We start from the raw sequence: 13,845 nt of genomic DNA, 5'->3' as shown, positions 1-13,845 counted from the left end.
GGTATATATGGTGTCTAGTTGGTAGAGAGTGTGACTGCCATGTGGGAGACCCAGGTTTGATTCCCAGGGTAGGTGTGGTTGGAATTTTTCCGGCCTTGTCCCCGCATAAAGCAGCTCATAAACGCTTCAATTAAGTGGGTCCTTGGTGGGGGGGGGGGGTAAAGGTGTCCTCCATGGCTCATTGTTTTCTGGTGTTTATTTAGTTGAAAATTATCAAACTCTTTCAGAGAATTGCTCTGAACTCTCATGGATGTCAATTTCAACTGTAGGTTCATTTATTTTTATCTCATTTTATTTAAAAATTGTATAACTAGCATTGTAACCCAATCCTCTTGGCATTGTTACCCACATATGTGGGCAAAATCTTACATAATCCATCTTGTTATAAAACATGCTCCTGAAACTTTCATACATGAAATATCAATGTCACCATTTTTCTCTTGGAAGTCAATAGACTAATAGACTACTAGAATTATTCGATTTCACAACAATTATTAAATTGTGAGAAACCTTATTATGGCATTATTTCCCTGGGGGACTGTTATATCTTTTTCACTTACATGTTACCAGATTTTACAGAAGTGTCTATTGTGTACAATGGTACTCAACTCCTTTCACATTTAGCAACTTAATTTCATTTATTGTGGCTGAATGTATTTGTTTTATTTGCTGAAATCAATATCTTTGTTGTCTTCTTGCAGATACTACTTTCCCATATGAAGAGTTTTTCCAGAAACAAATAATGAAGAAGAAGAAAGATCATAGCTACCGTGTTTTTAAGAAAGTCAATCGCTTGGCAGGGAATTTTCCAACAGCTTACGAATATAGCTGGGGAGCACGTCCCATCAATGTTTGGTGCTCAAATGACTACTTGGGCATGTCATGCCATCCGAAAGTTAAAGAAGCTGTGAGGTAAGCCATGATCTGAATATTCTCTTTATAAATAGCATGTCTCTTGATCTTTTACCTCATTTAAGTAATTGGTGCTTTTATAAATCATGAAGAACCATATTTATTTGTAGCACAAGCAGTATTAATCTGGTTTTCTTCAGTTCTGTCCAGAATACTGCTTGCTTGCACTCTTGTGGTGATGAAATTAATTGAATTCTGTGTTGTTAAATAATTGACACTTTCATTTTTCTTTGAAGCAAAACATTATAACTCTTACGTATAACAGGATATATTCTTATTTTATTATGATTGTCATTTCTAAAAAATTGAAAGATAGTAAATTTAAGTAATTGTTATGTAGAAACTATTCTTGAATACGTATATGGATGATAACTCTGAAATTGACATACTGCCAATGTAAATAATAGTAAAAAACAGTAGCAGTAGAGCCGGTCCCCATGGTGGAGTGGTTAGCACATCGTGCTACGATGCCAGGGGTCCAGTGTTTGAATCCCGGCCTGGGCATGGATGTTTGTGAGTGTCCATTCATCAATTTCATCATATCATCACTCATCCCCATCTTCGCAAATTAGCCAAAAGGGGCACAAAAAGTGAAGTAGAAGTTACTAAATACATTTGCACTACCATTATTTCTTGTACTACCATAATTGAAAAGATATTGAGTGAGGAAGAAGAAAGGGGGGTGCAGGGTGCAAAATCCCAGGGGGATGGGGGGGCTAATATGAAATTAGTTTGGGATTCGAATGTACTTGAGTGGAATAATATCGAAAACATACAAAAAGAACGGATAAGAAAGAGCCTCATCTCCTAGAACACTGAACCCAGAAATCCTTAGAATACAGAAATTAGACCGACTTGTTATTTCTTCTCCATTTTTCATCGCCTTTCGTTAACAAGCACGAAGTATATAAATATATTATTAAAACACATAATTGCATTATGTGCAATTCTTGAATACTGCTCTCCCATCTGGACTATGGCTTCTAAAACTAATATTTCCAGGCTTGATTATGTCCTTAGCTCTTTCCTCTGCTCGCCATAGAATACCTTTTCTCAGACACCTCCATAAAACAGATATTATATCTATTTTGAACATCCAGTCACCACACACTCGTCATGAACTAGCAGACATGAAATATTGGCATAAAATTATTAATGGCAAAATTAGAACCGAATTCCTTGTCAACCAATTTCATCTACGAGTACCCACAATGTAAAGCTCTTTCACATTCCCGCTACAACGCTCTCTCTCCTACAGCGGTCTCTCTACTATAGGCTACCCCACTTATATAATAACCTGCCTGTAAATGTTGATATTTTCTTGTCAGAACACAGTTTCCGACAATCGCTAAGAATGTACATGTAACATTTTTTTTCATCTGCCATCTTGTATTGTCTTGTTTTGTTGTGTGTGTATGTGTCTGTCTGTCTCTTTGCTCATTCCCCCCACCAATCTGCAGTGATTTCGCACCCTGGGGGTGTATTTTCTGTGGAGGAGGGGAGAATCTCATTTTAGCATATTCCTAAATAAAACACACAAAAATGCATGTTTGGGCTTAAAGAGTATGTACGTATCATTTTTGTTTGCTGGCGGAGAGGACAAGGGGCAGAATAGTTTATCAGAAAGGGCATCATCACTGGTATATATGCAATCACACATATTGCATTAAAGGGAGAATAAAAGAGACTGTAATCTGATATGTAGAGCAAGTTGATGATACTGAAGAAATGTGTATGCACTTAAACTACGTATTGGGCCAAATTCTCAATCTTAAAGTACAGCATCACAATTTTCCGGTAAACTACACCACAGTCAGACAATTTATCTTTCATTGTGGCTTTTTATGATACCTGACTCACTTATCAGATCCAGAAGATGGCATACTGGCTAACATTACACAAGTGCTTCTTTGGGGCTTCCCTGATGGTGCAGTGGTAGTGTCGTGACCTTGTAATCAAGGGGTCCTGGGTTCGATACCCGGTGGAGGCACATAGTGATTCGGATCCCACTTTAAACAGTAAGTCCAGTCCCGATTAGCCTTACTGTGCATAAAGTGGACTTAAAACACCAAATCAACCAACCAACAAGTGCTTCTTTGTATTACTGAGAAATTAATTGTATTTTTCTAGTTTATAATAAAATTTTATGATTTGCACTGAAAAACATCCATAGTCATGTGCAATTACAACTCAGATATTCAAACTTGGTCTTGAGTTGTAATATATTCTCATGAAGTAGAATAGTTTAATGTTAGTTCATTGATTTTTTTAATGTTTCATGGAATTTGGTGTAGTTAAAGCAATGTAAATACAGATATGGAAGCACATACATTTCATAATTTTCTCTGCAATATTTATAGATATGTGCACCAAATAAATGACTGAAATTGCTAGAAGATATGACACCATTAATTAGTTTAATATATTAGAAAGTATAATAATAATGGTAATAATAACCCATGGCTCTACAGCCCTGGAAGGGCCTTGGCCTATCTCCTGACTGCCAGTCTCCCTCCCACAATCCTACCTAGAAGTGTGGAGATCTTCAACAGGTAATGGGGTAATATGGGGTCAGCACGTCAAACCCTCAGCTGAGGTAATTTAATGATTAGATGTGCTTCTAAGGTTGATTTCTAGGGAAAGCCCAGATGTTGGAACTATTCCTCACTTCTCTACCCCTCCCCTCACTCTCTCCTTCATTATATATCTTGTTTACTTTTCAAGACTTCGGAGGAGATTGCAAGTCAAATTCTAGTCAAAATACATGTAGAGTCTAATTTCGATATATGTATCCTCTAGGACATACTCTCATTATACAACGTGACAAGTTTGAAAATAAAACATAATGCTCCTTTTTTTTTTCAATAACTAAGAACACATTAAAATTATTTCATATGTTGATTGCACCTAGATTTATAAAGAATGTTAGGCATTACTAAGAAATAAAACTGACTTCATTTATGTAATTCTTGAAGCTTTCCTGGTGGCGAATGATTTAAGAAGTTTTCTCTAGATATCTGCCAGGTGATTTCCAGATAGACTTCTGAACTATCCAGAAATCACCTGGCTGATATCCCGAGAAAACTTCATAACTTCATTTAGTTTTCTCATGCAACAAATTACAAATTGGGGGGGGGGGGCAGCAAGGACAATTTATTTTGTCTTGGTAGGCAAGGCTTAGCATTAAGAGGCCATAGTGCAGGTGCAAAAGTGGCAAAAAGTGGGGTCAACACCCCCCCCCCCCTTAATTGCCACCACTGTCTTCTTCTAATTTGATTTATAGGAACCCAGTCATTCCCCTGTCCACAGAAAGAAAACAAACTTATAGTCCTCCTACTATTTTTTTTTTTTTTTTCACATTTGAAAAGCATTCTCTTGAAACCATCCCATCCCAGAAGGTTTGCAGTGTAAAATGGTTATGTGACATTTGTGTAATGTCTATTATCCTTTTTGTGTGTGTAATAATATTTATGTCACTGGGTATGGTATAGCATAATAGTTATGTAGGTACTCTTGTCTTTCTCTTTGATATGACTATTCCTTAGTTTGATTCTCAGTCAGGAATTATTGTCATTTATTTTTTTAGAATAATGAATAATGAAGTGGCTCAATCCCATACAGTAACTATTCTTCTATACATCGACACAGCAGGGCTAGAAGAGAATGTGAGTGTGTACAAAACACACAAACCTTTAAATCACTTTTCAATATAGTCTCCCTCATTTTGCACAATTGGTCCATTTTGATGATAGTCAATGCTGCATTTTTTTTCTTTCCAATTGAACATCCTGTACTTCATTATCAGCATGCTATATCTTGCCCCTGAGGATTATTAAAAATCAATTTAAATAGACTTGAAGTCTACCATGCACTGCAAAGAAGGGCAGGTGAAAAATGCTCAAAACTTTTTTGTTCAATGGTGTTCTGTGCAACTCAGAATCTTTATTTTCTCATCTACGGTTCCGTGTGAATTAATTGGAACATGACAATAAGTAATGACAGTTTCACACCATAGTAGGGTGGGATTAGGATATGACCGGGAAGTAATTAGTAAAGGAATGATATTTGGAGGTGTTGTTCATCTACTTCCGGCAACTTATAGCCAGAATGTTAAAACCGTATGCCTTTGGGCAAATCTAGATATCTAAGGAACAATAATAGAGACTAAATAGACTTTGCCATGAATATTATGAAGAACACAAAGCTTTATCAAAAGGTTGTTTCTCATTCATGAATTGTAGCAGTAGCTGGAATGTGTTACATTTCAATGTATGAAGGTATAATAGAATGTAAACTCTGATTTGTAGAGGTACAGAGTGGCACATAAGTCAGTTGACCCATGGAACTAATGCCGGAATGAGGAAATAATGATCGAAATAGTTCACAGATAGTGATATTTCATGATCACTGATTGGGGTTGCCTTGCAGTTTCGCTTTGTGAGGAATGGTTCAGGAGATGGTGTACAACTGACAAATGTAGCATGATTGTGACTGTTTTGGGGAACTGAATTTTGCGCCACCTTATATCAAAGTGAGAACATGTAGTGGAAACTTATGTGCTGGCACGTTGTAACACGAATGCTTTGAAATGTCTATGAGCATAGGCCTAATGTGGCAGGTGCAAGGGGTACACTACCCCTGCCCCCCAAATGTTCAGGTTTATGAAAATTTACATGTAATGGTACTTTTTGTTTACCTCCTGAAACCTGAGAGAGTAAAGTAACAAAATTGTTATGATTTTTTAAATGTAACATTTATTTATCAAAATAGTCCTCAATTATATTTTTATGGGCTTCAAAACATTTTAATTCTGCCCCTCCCCCAAGTTAAGCTCCAAGTTAGATTCTCCTCCCCAAAGCTAGGTCCCAAGCTACACATATGTCTATGAAAGTTAAAGAAAGAAAGAAAGAAAAAAAAAGCATGAGAATATTGTGATATAGAAGATAAGGAGGCACTAAAATATTACGTAGAGACAGTGTCAAAGATCCGTGCTTCTCAGAAATCTAAATGGTTAAACATTGTCATCTCCTCGCAACATGGATGATAAGGTGTGGGAAAGAAGAAAAATTTGAGGACATTAAAAACTGCACATTCCATAAAAATGTGCCGACCATTTAAAATAACATTAAAAACACACTGCAGAGTGGAGGGTCCAACTTTTGCAGATGAGAACTATGGGTGAGATGGCCATGTTCAATGAGAAGCTGACTTAGTATTATCCCTTCTCTGCGGGGGGGATGGTGTGAGAATGCTATCTACCAATGATGGGATCGACAGTGTGGAGCTTGTTCCCTGTTACCCCAACCTTCCAAATGAGCCTCCTCGATGGCACAGTGGTGGCATTGTCACCTTGTAATCAAGGGGTCCCGGTTTTGATTCCCAGTGGAGGCACATAGTGGTTCGAATCCCATTTTAAACTGTAGTTCCAGTTCAGATTAGCCTTAATATGCATAAAGTGGACTCAAAACACCAACTCAGTCAATCAACCCATCCTGCCAAATCTCAAGGTGGAAATAACGGAACACATTCTGAAGGTCCCTGGCCTATATAAAGTCTATATAAGGTGGAAGCACTTCGAAAAGCTTTGGCAGCAGCTGCAGCTTGTTCATTGTCTTTAATGCTCACCCATTCTTTCAGAGAATGACACTCACCATAAAAAAATTCACTGACCTATAGGGTGTCCGGAAGTGAGTGGTTCCAGACTCTGAAGCACACTGAAGGAATCCGAATAAATGGGAACTCTGGAAAGTACAGCACCTTTAGTATTGCATAAAGTTCTGCTGTGTAGATGGAACAAGGAGAAAGTAAAGTAAAGCTGTGACTGTGTGAGTTGACAACAAGGCGCAAACCCATTGATTCAACCGGTATGGAACCATCCATATAAAAACAATAATAAAAAAAACATAGGTGTGTCTGCCTTTGGAAGAGAAGTTAGAGACTGGTTAATGGGTCATGCAGGTAATTCCTAAATGAGAAGAGACTGAAAAAGTGGAGGGTTCCAAGCACACCACTATCAACACAAAGTACTGAGTATTTTGTCTGCATGAACACACAGTGGCCTAGTGGCTCGAGGATGAAGACAGTACACAGTAAACCTTCTCTCGTCAGAGACTGTAGTGAGATAGATGGGATGGCATCGAGCATTAGATGGGATGGCATCGAGCACAAGTGGTGGCACTAATGAAGAATAAGTTGCCTTTGTAGAGATGACAAAGACCCAATACTTCCATAAACAAGTAGAGATTTGACCAGTACGAAATACAATGGGACACAGATGAATACCAGCACGATGAACAGCATTGAGGATGCGAAGTTGAGAAGGACGAGAAGAGGAATGCATAACACATCCACAATTGAATTTCGACCTAATGAGAGAACAATAAAATCGAAAGAGAACAATGTGGTCATCATCCCAACATGTGAGACTTAACATGTAGAGAAGGTTGACAACTCTTAGACAAGATTACTTCAGCTGGCAGAGATGAGATTGCCAGGATACAAAATACACTTGCTTGCATGACAATATTGGAGAAGTACTAACCACAATGAAGCATTTTCGAATGGATTGACAAGTTAAAAAATGGTCTGACAAGTGTGAAGCTCCTAGGAGCATCAGAATGGCCATTCACATCCACTACTCACATGGAACAGGTCCATACCATGATTCTAATCCATAAGTAACTAACGATGAAAATTTTCGCTAATTGCACCAATTATTGACTGATCCTCATATAAAATTATTTGCCCAAGCTCCATCCTTTAGCATTTTGGATTTGAGTTGTCCTAACATTGGGAAACATTCCTGGAAAAAATCTCTTCTTTAGTATTTAATTCTGGGTTGGAGCAAATTTTAGCTAATTCCTCCCTACCAGTTGTGCATTTATTTCAATATTGTCGAAATGGACACTGCTACTAAAAAAAACACCAAAAAAAACTGTGGACAAAAGAGTATAAATTTCATTCCATGTTGCAAGTGGAAGCTGTTTTTTAAGTTGATGATCTAGACACGATGTTTGAAAAATATCATGAATAAGTATTTACAGAATTCCATGTATTCCATATGGAGAATCAACTTCAAGTTATGGCTAATCAAATGGAAGTTTCGACTTTTCTGATGGCCAAGAAATTGTTCAACATGTTCTTTTTCCATTCATGTGCTTTTTCTTGTACACCATTGGATGTTTGATATTCCTGAGAGAACCAATGAAATAATGCTCCCATAAGCATAATGTATTTTCCTTGCCTCCTATGGCCATCCTGGCACACACCTCCTCTCTGCAACAGTGTTGTCAAACCTGATGCACATACTACAGCTAAATTTCACCTTAAATGGAACTAAAACTGACTTTCAAGTAACTAAATTTTTGAAGGCTTGCTAGTGCCTCCAGGGTAATTTTAGCTGTGTAAAAGGTAGGGGGAGGGGGTGCTGCTATTACCATTAATTTTAAAGTGATGACAATTTATTCTTAGTCTAAATCTGGTGGCATCACCCATCTCAATAATCCACCATTAGTTGTATGAGATAAAAAATAAAGGATTCCCAGATAACAATAGTCATCTTCATGTCAGCCACTGCACTATAAAAAATAGCTGGGGAGGTAAGAGGTGTTGAGGTGACAGAGCCAATATATCAATATCATGTGCAAAATATACAGGGTGTCCGGCTTAGACTTTTAACATTACAAAAGAGCATAATTTTGCAGAGAAACCCAATTTTATTACCAAAATTTACATTTTGGTAGAAAAACTCATGCATTTTTTGTCCCAGCACCAGCACTTCACACAACCTCGATATGAGCCCCCTGTGGCACGGTAGATGTCGAACCGATATTCCAATTCCATCCAGGTATTCACTAGCATTTGAGGGGTCACATTGTTAATCGCCTGACAAATTCTGTTACGCAGATCTTCCAAGTTCTCGACGGGCATACTGTAGACTTGGTCCTTGATGAACCCCCAAAAGAAAAAGTTTAGGGGGGGGGGGGGAAGATCCGGCGAGCGCGGAGGCTAAGCAAGTGGTTTAGATAGTCTTCCTATCCATCTTCTGGCAAAATGATCATCAAGAAATTCTTCTACAATGATAGCAAAATGTGCCGGGGCTCCGTCTTGTTGGAAAATGGTTTCTGGAGGCATATGAGGCACAGTGTAATGCTGAAGCATGTCTAAATAATTAGTTCCTCTCACTGTTTCTTCAGCAAAGAAGAACGGGCCTATTATCTTCTCTTTCATTAACCCACACAACACATTAACTTTTGGCGAGTCTCTCATAATTTCACGAAACTCATGAGGATTGTCACATCTCCAAATACGCCAATTTTGCTTCTTAACTTTGCCACATGTGTGGAATGCAGCTTCATCAGAAAAGCACACCTTGTCCAGAAAAGCATTGTTGTTGTCAATTTTGGTTAACATTTTGCCCGAAGACGTCTGTCTTTTAGGTTTATCATCAGGATAATTTTGTTGATCTAACTGGATCTTGTACGCCCGTAGACGTAACCTTTTGTGCACAACGTTATGGATAGTAGACCGAGGAATGTTGAGCTCTAAACTTGCACGTCTTATTGATTTTCTTGGACTTCTTGTGAATGCAGTGCAAATCACTTCAATGTTTTCCTCTGATACCTTCCGCTTTGCGTACTTCCCGCGCACCGACATAACACTTCCAGTTTCTCTTAGTTGTTTATCCCACTTAGCAATACTCAAATAGGAAGGAACATTGTCGTGACGTTGAAGATTGAATTCACACCGAAAAGGACGTTGAACAAGCTTCAGATTTGTTTTCTGCCAGTGAATGAACGCAGAACACTTTCTGCTGAACCATCTACTCCTCCATCTTGGAATTTATGTGTTACACGTGCATGCGCGTCACGTCAATTCGAAGTACTGGTGATTCTCGCAAATGGCCACAGTTGCCAGTCCCATACAAACAATAAGTTTCATTTGAAGTTGAATGTAACTAAAGTTATACTGTTTTGTAATGTTAAAGGTCTAAGCCAGACACCCTGTATATTCATGTCAAAAGTTTGCTCTATGTGGGCCAGATTCAGTGATGACACCATAGGGGGGCAGAGAGGCAAGAACCCCAGTTCAAAGTCAAACAAGTACACCAAAGAGCTAAATTGGCAACAGTGCTCTGCAGCTACTGCGGAGGGCCGTGGAAGGGAGAAGTACACATCTAAAGATGAAAACCCTTCCTACATGCCCTTAAACTGTAGATCCAGTCCTAATTAGCCTAAAGTGGACTTAAAACCAAAAACTCATACTCATGACAGATGGGGAGAAGTGTTATCATTAGGGCCCGGGACTTTGTTATAACATATTTTTCATTTGGCTTCAAATCTAATATTGGGGTGAGATCTTTACATATCTGATGAAAATCAGCTGAAATAGACAAACTTGACAAAGCATATTTTGACATATTTCACCAGTTTTGCATTTTTACAACATATTTCTTCAATTTTGTTGTAATAAGACACATTTCTGTATAATTTCGTAATTCTCTCCCACATAATCGGTTATTTCATAATTTTTTCTTCGTAGCTTTAGCACAACGGATAGTTCATATTGTCGATGGCAAGATATGGAAATTATGGAGGAAGAAAGGTGCCGTCATTTCTTAGTACAGAACAATAATGCCCCACTTTTTTATCCCGCCGACAATTTATAGCCATGCAAGCATTATTGAGGAAAAATGTTCTCTCATTGTTGCACGGGAAGTAAAGAAGTTTCGTTCTCATTTCTTTGCCTCTTTCGCTTTTCACAAAAATCAGTCAAAAGTAAAAATAACATTTGGTACATTACAGCCCCTATTTACTCTATTGGGTATGGGAGAAATTCAAGAGTACTGTTGTACATATTTTTTACTTTACTGGGAATATTTCTGCATTTTTCTGACATATTTGTAATTTTTCATGACATATTTTCCAATTTATATGACATAATTACATACATATTTTACAGTTTTATAGGACATAAAGTCCCGGGCCCTAGTTATCATACAAGACAAGGAAACCATGTCTGTTCATCAAATCTGGCTTCTTCTGATGAAGTTATTGGTTCATTTCTCACAGTGTGGCACAAGAACATTCCCAATTCATGTGTCTTGTCTGAAGAAGACATGATAAATAATGCCAGCTGCAGACCACAACACAAGCAGAAGTAACTTTTAAGGATGGAGGGGTGACTTTGGACAATTCCCAAGATGATCATCAGAATTTGATGCAAAATCTCTTTCTGGTTATTTCTCAGCATGACAGAGGTGCACTCTTTGAGCTTATGTGCTTATCTAGATAATGATTTCTAAAATTTTCTTTTTTTCCAGGATTGATTCTATCCTTTGCTTTTCTCGCTATTGCTTGGCATCTGGTATCATGCCTGCTTTAAATATCCCATCATCATGCACTTGTTGTGAACTAGCAGACATGAAATTCTTGCATAAAATCATGAATGGCAAAATTAAAATCAAATGAAGACAGCAGGATCAAACCTCAATGTAGTAAAACTTCCAACCCAGCAGAAGGTTCTCCATACTCAAAGACCCTCTGTTCTACAGGCTTTCGTAGTTTTATGCTGACATTTCTTGCCAGAACACAGTTTTTGACAATCGTTAAAAAAATACATGTAATATTTTTTTTTTCCTATGACAACTTTTTTTTCTTGTTACTGCTGCTGCAGTTGTTAGTTTCAGTACAAGCTGGACATTTAGTAATGTATCTGAAACTTAATACAAATAAGTAAAATAAATGAAAATAACATATACCATTACATTTTACTATTTTTTATTTAAGATTATAAAGTGTTTTTTTTTTAATTTTTAGTTATTCTACAACATCTTATTGCTATTATATAAGATTTTTGAGTTTACCATGAGTGCAAAGTGCTTTATATGTTTGTAAATTGTAATGAAAATTAAAAATATGTTTATTTTATTATATAGTGATGCTCTAGAAGCTCATGGAGCTGGTGCTGGAGGGACAAGGAACATCTCTGGCAATTCACTGTACCATGAAGCACTGGAAAATGAAATGGCCTCTCTGCATAATAAGGAAGCCGCATTACTATTTACATCCTGTTTTGTGGCAAATGATTCAACTCTTTTTACGCTGGCACAATCTCTACCAGGTAACTGAAATTATCACTGAACCCTTTGAGTTTAGAGTACGGTTAGGAAATGACTTAATGTCAAACCTGTCTAGATCAATTAACTGCAATGATTCTGCTTCTTAGGTCATTCATGCAGAATGTTGAATATTTATCTGGGAATACATAAAAAGTCACTTCTGGAAACCAAAGGTTTCATAAAAATTGAAAATGTGCATTTTTTTTAAAGATCGAGCATTCTTATACTATGAAAATGCTGTATATCAAGTTGAGTTAATAAAATATGCATTTTTAAAACATGCCACATATACATTTTACATTTACATTTTCCAATAAAGTAATGTCTGGTTCAATTCCCGGTGGAATCACATAGTGGTTCGGATCCCACTATAAAATGTAGGTCCAATCCAGATTAGCCTTACTGTGCATAAAGTGGACTTAAAACACCAAATCAATCAATCAATAAAGTAATGTCACAAAATATTCCCAGATTTTACATTTTCTTTAGCCACAAGTTCCTAATAAAATCAAGTAGTATGATTCAACTGTACTAATTAAGATGTTGGTTTATTGAAATTGCATAGAATCTCTTCATTTTGTATGGAATGTACTATGATGTAATATTTTTTTCCAGGCTGTCATATTTTTTCTGATTCTGGAAATCATGCTTCCATGATCCAAGGAATTCGCAACAGCCGAGCCCCTAAGCATATTTTTCGTCATAATGATGTGCAACATCTGGAGGAAATGCTCTCCAAAGTGGACAAATTTATACCGAAAATTGTTGCTTTTGAAACTGTACATTCCATGTCAGGAGCTGTTTGCCCTCTAGAAGACATGCTATCTGTCGCTCGTGAAGCTGGAGCTTTAACGTTTGTTGATGAAGTGCATGCTGTCGGCCTATATGGAGAACACGGTGCTGGTATAGGAGAACGTGATGGCCAATTGGATAAAATGGACATCATAACTGGAACTTTAGGTAGGTGATATTTAAACTTGCTTTTTAAACAGATTCCACTGGATGTGATTTATGGTGTAAAACTAAAGCTTAAAGTGGAGATATATATATAGGGCCTCTACGATGGTGTAGTAGTAACGTTGTTGCCTTGTAATCTAGAGCTCCCAGGTTCGATACCCGGTGGAGTCACATAGTGGTTTGGATCCCACTTTAAACTGTAGGTCCAGTCCTGATTAGCTTTACTGTGCATAAAGTGGACTTAAAACACAAACTCACAAAAATAAAAATGTTTTTTTCAGAGACCTGGGTTTGAGTTGTCGTTGAGCTTGCTTGCTTTTTTTTTTGGCCAACTTTCTACAATAGTTACATGCTGTCCATTGTCCATAAAATAAAGATTAAAGCCATCGCTCTCACTTTTTTATTTTCCTTCTGAGTCTAATATGGTGACTTCAAAGTAGGAATTGTAGCTTTCCTTGTGATGTGATTCAAACAAGTGTTCTCGGGTTACCAGCCAGGTTAAATCAGCATTAGCTTCCAACGTTTCGAGTGCATACATTGTTCTCATCATCAGGGAATGTAGAATTGGAGACCAGTGTAGAGTTAAATACATGACTATGAGCGGCAGAGCTTACACGCTGTCTTTCTATTGGTTTGCCCTGGATCCTGGTGTTCTTATTGGCTGTTGTCATGAATTTATGGAGGAGTGGGTTCCAGGCATGATTGAGCTGGAGTCCCACTTCCCTATTGAGATTGGTGCTTTTCCAGGAAATGGCTATGGCTTCCTTTACTTGCCAATCCCAGTAACTGGCACATTTGGCTATTATTTTGGTATCTGCACATAAAATCCTGTGTCCTTTGGTGATGCTGAGTTATGC

The 13,845-nt window shown here is 37.6% G+C and overlaps 1 protein-coding gene across 3 annotated transcripts in view; it reads left to right on the top strand.

The window, feature by feature from the left end:
• Positions 1-13,845, top strand: part of Alas (5-aminolevulinate synthase) — a 148,680-nt gene that overhangs the window by 117,459 nt on the left and 17,376 nt on the right. For all 3 annotated transcript variants that reach the window (XM_083117585.1, XM_083117586.1, XM_083117587.1), the window contains 3 exons: positions 702-912; positions 11,849-12,033; positions 12,647-12,991. In XM_083117585.1, coding sequence (XP_082973711.1) covers positions 702-912; positions 11,849-12,033; positions 12,647-12,991 — 741 coding nt within the window. The remainder of the gene's footprint in view (positions 1-701; positions 913-11,848; positions 12,034-12,646; positions 12,992-13,845) is intronic.

This window comes from Lepisma saccharinum, chromosome 2, assembly GCF_977018435.1.
Source record: "Lepisma saccharinum chromosome 2, izLepSacc3.1, whole genome shotgun sequence".
NCBI lineage: Eukaryota > Metazoa > Arthropoda > Insecta > Zygentoma > Lepismatidae > Lepisma > Lepisma saccharinum.
The sequence above is the reverse complement of the archived record's forward strand: the minus strand, read 5'-3'. Positions and strand labels throughout refer to the sequence as shown.